The 7,500-nt window shown below is 35.7% G+C and overlaps 1 protein-coding gene across 1 annotated transcript in view; it reads left to right on the top strand.

Moving 5' to 3' along the window:
* The first annotated feature begins 1,623 nt into the window (after positions 1-1,623).
* Positions 1,624-7,500, top strand: part of LOC136842755 (zinc finger BED domain-containing protein 5-like) — a 22,670-nt gene continuing 16,793 nt past the window's right edge. The window contains exon 1 of the mRNA XM_067110532.1: positions 1,624-2,515. Within this exon, the coding sequence (XP_066966633.1) occupies positions 1,624-2,515 (892 nt within the window). The remainder of the gene's footprint in view (positions 2,516-7,500) is intronic.

Raw genomic sequence — 7,500 nt, 5'->3', positions numbered from 1 at the left:
GGCACACTGGTGTGCCACGAGATTATTTGAAGTGTGCCACGAAATATAGTCATGGCACACCAGAAAATACGAAAAATGGGTATAGATTTTGGTTTCACATGAATGAAAAGTAACGCTTATTGATACTGACAATTATTTAAAATATAGCCTACTTTGCAGTTTACATAAGTAACTTTCAGCCATTTGAGTTCGTCATAATATTTATAATAATTCTACAATTAATAAAAGTTTAATATTATAAGTGGAGATGGCATTCGGTATTGTGATGGGCGTCGTTCTGTCTGGGATGTATGACGTGGTATTGCCTCATGCTTTCAAACCGTTTTTAGTATAGTTCCTTTTGTTTCAACCAAAATAGTTGCATTTTAATGTAGCACTGTGTCTACTTGTAATGAGTATATTGCTATGTTGTTATTGAATTTTGATCTTCAGGCTGCCCGTTGTTGCTATCATCTGCAATCGATGTTAGGAGTTTAATCACTTCCAAGTTTGATAATTGATATATGTATCATATACGTAATCATCGTAATGTAACCAGATTTGTGAGCTAAAAGAAGGACACTTCCCTCTTGTATATACTGTACATGTGTGTGTGTGTATGCATAAAGCACATACATAAATACATACATACATACACAATGTGTATATATATATATATATATATATATATATATATATATATATATATATATATATATATATATATATATATATATATATATATATATATATATATATATATATATATATGGAATTATAAACACACACACACACATGCACACATATCTTTTGATATAATTATGAATACAATTTACATATCTTTGCCAATAGTTATTTAAATTTTACTTAAAATCATGTGCATGCCTTTTGTTCAGTCTTTGGTAAGTATATTTCTGTAAAAGAAATGCACATCATTTGAGACTCCTGTACTATTAAAAGCTTCACATATAAACAACGTTGGATGAATGTACATGTGAGGATGGATGGTCTATCAACCATTACATAACATCTCTCTCTCTCTCTCTCTCTCTCTCTCTCAGACAGACACGCACACATACAATTCAGTAAATATTGGGGCACACTTATAAGAAAGCAGAACATATTAGTAACATTAAAAAAGTAGGGCATATGTACAATCAGTTAACTGATTTGTTCCGCTCAAAAGCAGAGCTCTGGTCACCTTGCCTACGCGTATCATACGTGTCTGAGTCTCGCTCTCATTGCATACTCGGTGTCTTGTTGTCAGTGTCGGTTGAGACAGTACTTGAGTGGTCATGGTAGTGCACTTCACCAATCACATTACTAGCCTTTTGTTTCATTCAGTCTGTTGGGGTTTTATGATAATTCCCATTGACCAGTGTATTTGCAGGACAAGAGTACCATGTTTATTGATTTTAGTGCATTCCTTCACAATGGATAAATTTCTTATAAGAAAGGAGGCTAGTGGCAGCCGTGAGTCTGATAGTGAACAATCATTGAACCCAACAAACTCCAATGTAAAAAAGGCAAAAAATTCGCCATTATTTAAATAGACAGTATAATGAGAGCTACTTGAAGTTCGGATTTTTTTGGTCTGGAGATGCTGCTCAACCAAATCCATTATGTGTAGTTTGCGGCGATAAAATGTCAAATGAATCCATGGTACCAAGTAAGTTAAAGAGACATCTCACTTCTAAACATTCATCTCTGCAGGATAAAGATCTTGTATATTTTCAAAGGCTTTTAGATCAGCAATCGAAGCAGCGCAATGTATTTGAGAAAACAATGACCGCATCAGAAAGGGCTCAGCTTGCTTCAATTGAAGTCGCAGAAATAATAGCATTAAAATCTAAATCTCACACACTTGCTGAGTCAGTTATACTGCCCGCTTGCAAAAAGATTGTTAAATCCATGTTTGGTGAGAAAGCTGAAAAAGAAATTAGCAAAATCCCCTTATCAAATGATACAATACACAGAAGAATTTTAGATTTATCTGAAAATATTGAAAAAAAGGTTCAGAAAAAACTTCAGGATTCTACTTTTGCATTAACTGTTGATGAGTCCACGGATATAAGCAACACTAGTCACTTGCTTGCATTTGTACGTTTTATTGATGGCAGTGAAATAATCAATCAGTTTTTGTGTTGCAAAGGAATGTCAACTACTACTAGAGGTCAAGATATTTTTGATGTGATAACTGACTACCTTAGAGAAGTGAATTTAACATGGAAATCTTGCGTAGGCATTTGCACTGATGGAGCCCCATGTATGACAGGCTGTATTAAAGGATTTGTATCTCTTGCAGAAAAAGAAAACCCAGATCTTATTCGTACTCATTGCTTTTTACACAGAGAAGTTCTTATTTCAAAAATATCACAAGAAGATTTAAAACTGGTGTTACACCAGGTAGTTGAAATAATAAATTATATTAAAAGTAGGCCTTTGAAGTCAAGATTATTTGAACAACTATGCAAAGGAATGGACTCCCAGCATGTTAGATTACTAATGCATACCGAAGTTCGATGGCTATCGAAAGGTAAGGTATTAACTCGTGTTCATGAATTACACAAGGAATTAATCGTATTTTTCGACCAAGAAAAGCAGGGAAAATTCTGTGAGCATCTTCGTTGTGAACTTTGGATGTCTAAACTGGAATACCTAACAGAAATATTCAGTCAATTAAACAACACAAACAGTAGCATGCAAGGGAGAAATGAAAATATTCTCACCTCAACAGATAAGTTAGTTGCTCTAAAAAAGATAATTATTATTTGGAAAAATAGAGCAAGCTCAGGTAATTTTGATATGTTTCCTTCAATGCGTACCACTTGCATTAAAGAAATGATCCCTATTGTTGTTTCTCATCTGACAGCGCTTGATGAAAACATCGACCACTATTTTCCATCACTGAGCACAGAGAAGTATGATTGGATTCGAAATCCTTTCATAAATATTCCCTCTAATATTGGATTACAGTTGTGTGAAGAAGAGGAACTGGCCACCATTTCTAGTGACAGAGATCTTAAAATAAAACATTCTACTGTACCTATTGACTCATTTTGGATATCTGTTCAAGAGGAATATCCCACATTATCTAAAAAAGCTTTATCACTTTTGTTGCAATTTTCTACATCTTATTTATGTGAACTTGGCTTCTCAACCCTAAATAACATCAAAACTAAGAAGCGAGAGAGACTACGCTCAACTGAAGAAGAAATGAGGGTCTGCTTATCACACATTCGACCAAATATTGAGGAAGTCGCCAAAAAACACCAGGCACAAGTTTCACACTAATCATCTTCACAATTTACTCTAAGAAAAACACTGAAATAAAGTAAGTTCATATTTAAAAGTGTTTTATTTCTTAAGTCTGTAGTTCCATCTCATATTTACAAGTATATATTCTCTTAATTTTTTCTCTTAAATTTTCCAAGTGTGCCGTGATATTATTATAAGATCCTAAGTGTGCCATTGGTAAAAAAAGGTTGAGAAACACTGGTCTAACGCAATGACTCTAAAAGGAAGTAGTTATTCTCACAAGTCATTTCGTCCTAACTCGTGGAATTGAAGGCATTGACTTAAGGCAAATCGGTCTAACGCAACGACTCTTAGAGGAATGAAAGGTATTCTCTCGTCATATCGGTCTAACACAACGGCTCTTAGAGGAATTAAAGGTATTCTCTCGTCATATCGGTCTAACGCAATGACTCTTAAAGGAATTAAAGGCATTCTAGTCATATCGGTATGACGCAACGATTCCTAAAGGAATTAACGGTATTCTCGTAAGTCATATTGGCCTAACGCAATGGTTCTAAATAGAATTAAAGGCATTCTCTCCACTCATATCGGTCTAACGCGATGGCTTCATCTCCCAAAACACACACGGAGCAATTTGCGTGTGAGTCTCTCCTCGTCTCGAGGAGCAATTAAAGTCCCGAAATAATGCAGCACGGGCAAGGAAAGGAAGGATTCCACGCGGAAAGCCCTTCGTCATACGCTCTTATCTTAACACCCTCCAATCTCTTATCTTCATCCTCATCTTCACCCACAATCCTTATCCTAATCCTCATCCTAATCTCCTCCTCCTCCTCCTCCGATAACACTTTCCTCTCATCCTGCCGATTCCTTTTGGCTTCCTCACTCCTTCTGCTCCTGTTAAGTTAATCTTACGTTTTTTTTCTTTCTTGCCTCTCTCTCTCTCCCCCTTCCCCCGATCTCTCTCTTCCTTCCACCTCCAACACCCTCCTTTCTCTCCCCCCCACTCTCTCTCTCTCTCTCTTACGTTTTTTGTCTTATTTCCTCTCTCTCTCTTTTCCCCCGTTTCTCTCTCCCTTCCTCCCTCCACCTCTCACCTCCAACGCCCTCTCTCTCTCTCTCTCTCTCTCTCTCTCTCTCCCACCCACTTTTGTTCCTCTTAAGCTAATCTTCCGTCTCGTCGTTTTCGAGTTTTCCTGTCGGGGTAAAACGAGACGAGACTGACTGAGGTTTTCGCAAAGGACATGATGGCGAGGATAAGTCAGAGTTTTATTTATTTATTTATTGCCTTACTCATCTATTCATTTATTTATTTGAAAGGAAAATTAAGAAACTGGAATGCGTTACCTTTGAATTCCTCTATCCAAAATTAAAATTGAGTTTGTATCTTGTGGACGAAATTAATTCGCTTACCATTTCTCTTATCTGTTTGCCATTAAGATGTTGTAATGGAGTCTAATCCGACTGTAAGAATGATTTAATAATTAACTCGTTTGGAAGCCCTTCAGTTTGTGTTCGAATTTATTTGCGTTTACAGAAATACACACATGTACATGTTTAAATATTATATATATATATATATATATATATATATATATATATATATATATATATATATATATATATATATATATATATATATATATATATATATATATATATATATATATATATATATATGTGTGTGTGTGTGTGAAAATGCAACGCTCGATAACAATACGTATCTTACAACAACGAAAAACATTGAAATTAAATCTTACAACTTACGAGAAAAATAATCTCTAATCATCCTGCACCTCTCTCTCTCTCTCTCTCTCTCTCTCTCTCTCTCTCTCTCTCTCTCTCTCTCTCTCAGTCCTAGCCTCAAAGATCTGAAACAGATTATCGTCCACATTTCAGAGGCACAGATCAGGGGATGAACTGCTTTCTGCAATCACAAACCTCCCATACCTGATATTACGCGAACTGGGTCATCATACAATAAGAGCTGTATTCAAAGCGCATAGAACAGTTATAACTGAATACGTTTATATGACGAATTTCCTCGTTCCAATCGTGAGAGGATTTCGCTGGTTTAGAATAGAATGAGGAAAGTGGATACCATTAATTAAATTAAATTTGCATGTTAATTTTAAGTTAGGTAAATTCGTATACGTCATGTATTGCAGAGATATTATGTTTAAGAATTGATTGATAAAGGCAGTGCTCTTCAGATGTATAACACAGTAATTTCGAGCCGCTACAGCTTATGATCTAGGCCACCGAAAATAGATCTATCTTCGGCGGTCTCGGTATAATGTTAAATGAGCCGCGGCCCATAAACTTTAACCACGGCCCGGTGGTGGCATATCTTATATCGTTGCCAGAAGGACGTTTATGGCTAACTTTAACCATAAATAAAATAAAAACTATTGATGTTAGAAGGCTGCAATTTGGTATGTTTGATGATTGGAGGGTGGATGATCAACATACCAATTTGCAGCCCTCTAGCCTCAGTAGTTTTTAAGATCTGAGGGCGGACAGAAAAAGTGCGGACAGGATGAAGTGCGGACGGACAGACAAAACCGGCACAACAGTTTTCTTTTACAGAAAGCTAAAAGTATGTGTTTATTCACAAGAGCAGTTGTGATACACACACACACACACACACACACACATATATATATATATATATATATATATATTTACTGTATATATATATATATATATATATATATATATATATATATATATATATATATATATATATATATATATATATATATATATATATATTATATATTAGTTGTCTTATATGTATAACTCTCAACCAAATGAAATGTAATTTCCTTCTTTTATTTACGTAATTTTCTTTCGAGGAGCGGTCTAAACAAATCACACACACACTTGGATACGCTGAATAAACTCAACCTGTTTCTGTTTTGATGAAAATTGCAATGCTAACCTTTGCTTTCTTAGGTGTAATTTTCAAAATCAGTCAAATTTCAAGATCGTTCAACGTTCAGATAAGCTCTTAAAGAATAGCCAGTGTTCATCTAAAGTGAGATATTGATTGTTCGAGTTGAACAGTGCTGCATGCTGACGTCGCAACAATTATTGTATTGTCTAAGTCAATGCTTAATTTCCTGGAATATTTATTTGTAACCAAATGAAAAAGATAGATAAAAAATTGCCTTGCATAATTACTTTCGAAGACCCCAAATACATTTTTGAAAATTATCAGAAACAAACAGGTTTATATTTAAGCACAAAAAAAGATAAAATACAAAAAACCATAAATAAATAATATTTTGCTAAGGTTATCCTCCTCCTGCAAGCCTAAAAATAGCCTTTGACTTCAGAAGTCAGTCTTCAAAGATCTTGGATAGACGTAACTATACCACCATCTTGAGACAGTAGAATGCTGTCTATAAATAATGACAGCCCGAATACGGCAAAGACAGACGCCTGTCTCATACAAGTGTTATTGAGGTCGATGACAGGTACTTGGAATGGATTAAGTCAGAATATATCGAGGGAATATTGTACCATAAGGGTTTGGGGAGAGAGAGAGAGAGAGAGAGAGAGAGAGAGAGAGAGAGAGTAAAGCATACACTACGAATAATAGACAGAGAAGGGGCAAGTGATGTGTGGACACACACACACACACGCAGAGAGAGAGAGAGAGAGAGAGAGAGAGAGAGAGAGAGAGAGAGAGAGAGAGAGAGAGAGAGAGAGAGCGGGCAAAATATACATCACGAAACTAAGGCGAGAAGAGCTAGCATGTGACGAGCGAATATAAGAGAGAGAGAGAGAGAGAGAGAGAGAGAGAGAGAGAGAGAGAGAGAGAGAAATATACATCACGAAACTAAGGAGGGATGAGCTGCATGTGACGAGCTGTTATAAAGAGAGAGAGAGAGAGAGAGAGAGAGAGAGAGAGAGAGAGAGAGAGAGAGAGAGAGAGAGTACCCCACTGATCTATATTAGAGAAGCAAAAGAACCACTTGTAAATAAATGAATCTGTCAAAGGCAGCTTCCGCCCTTTGAGGAATTTAATCAAGATACATCTCGCCCATTTGAGAACGACGCTATGCACAGAGCGAAACTATAATTTCCACTTTATTTAAAAGATTTTGGCGTGATTTAACGATTTTGACGTTATTTAAAGGTTTCGACGTTATTTAGAAAATCAGACATTATTTTAAGAATTCGATTTTATTTAATGATTTCGGCTTTATTGAAATGTTTCGACTTGCTATAAAGATCTGAACCTTGTTTCAAGATTTC

This window comes from Macrobrachium rosenbergii, chromosome 2 (assembly GCF_040412425.1).
Source record: "Macrobrachium rosenbergii isolate ZJJX-2024 chromosome 2, ASM4041242v1, whole genome shotgun sequence".
Taxonomy (NCBI): Eukaryota; Metazoa; Arthropoda; class Malacostraca; order Decapoda; family Palaemonidae; genus Macrobrachium; species Macrobrachium rosenbergii.
Note: the sequence above shows the minus strand (reverse complement) of the source record. Positions and strands in the feature narration are given on the sequence as shown.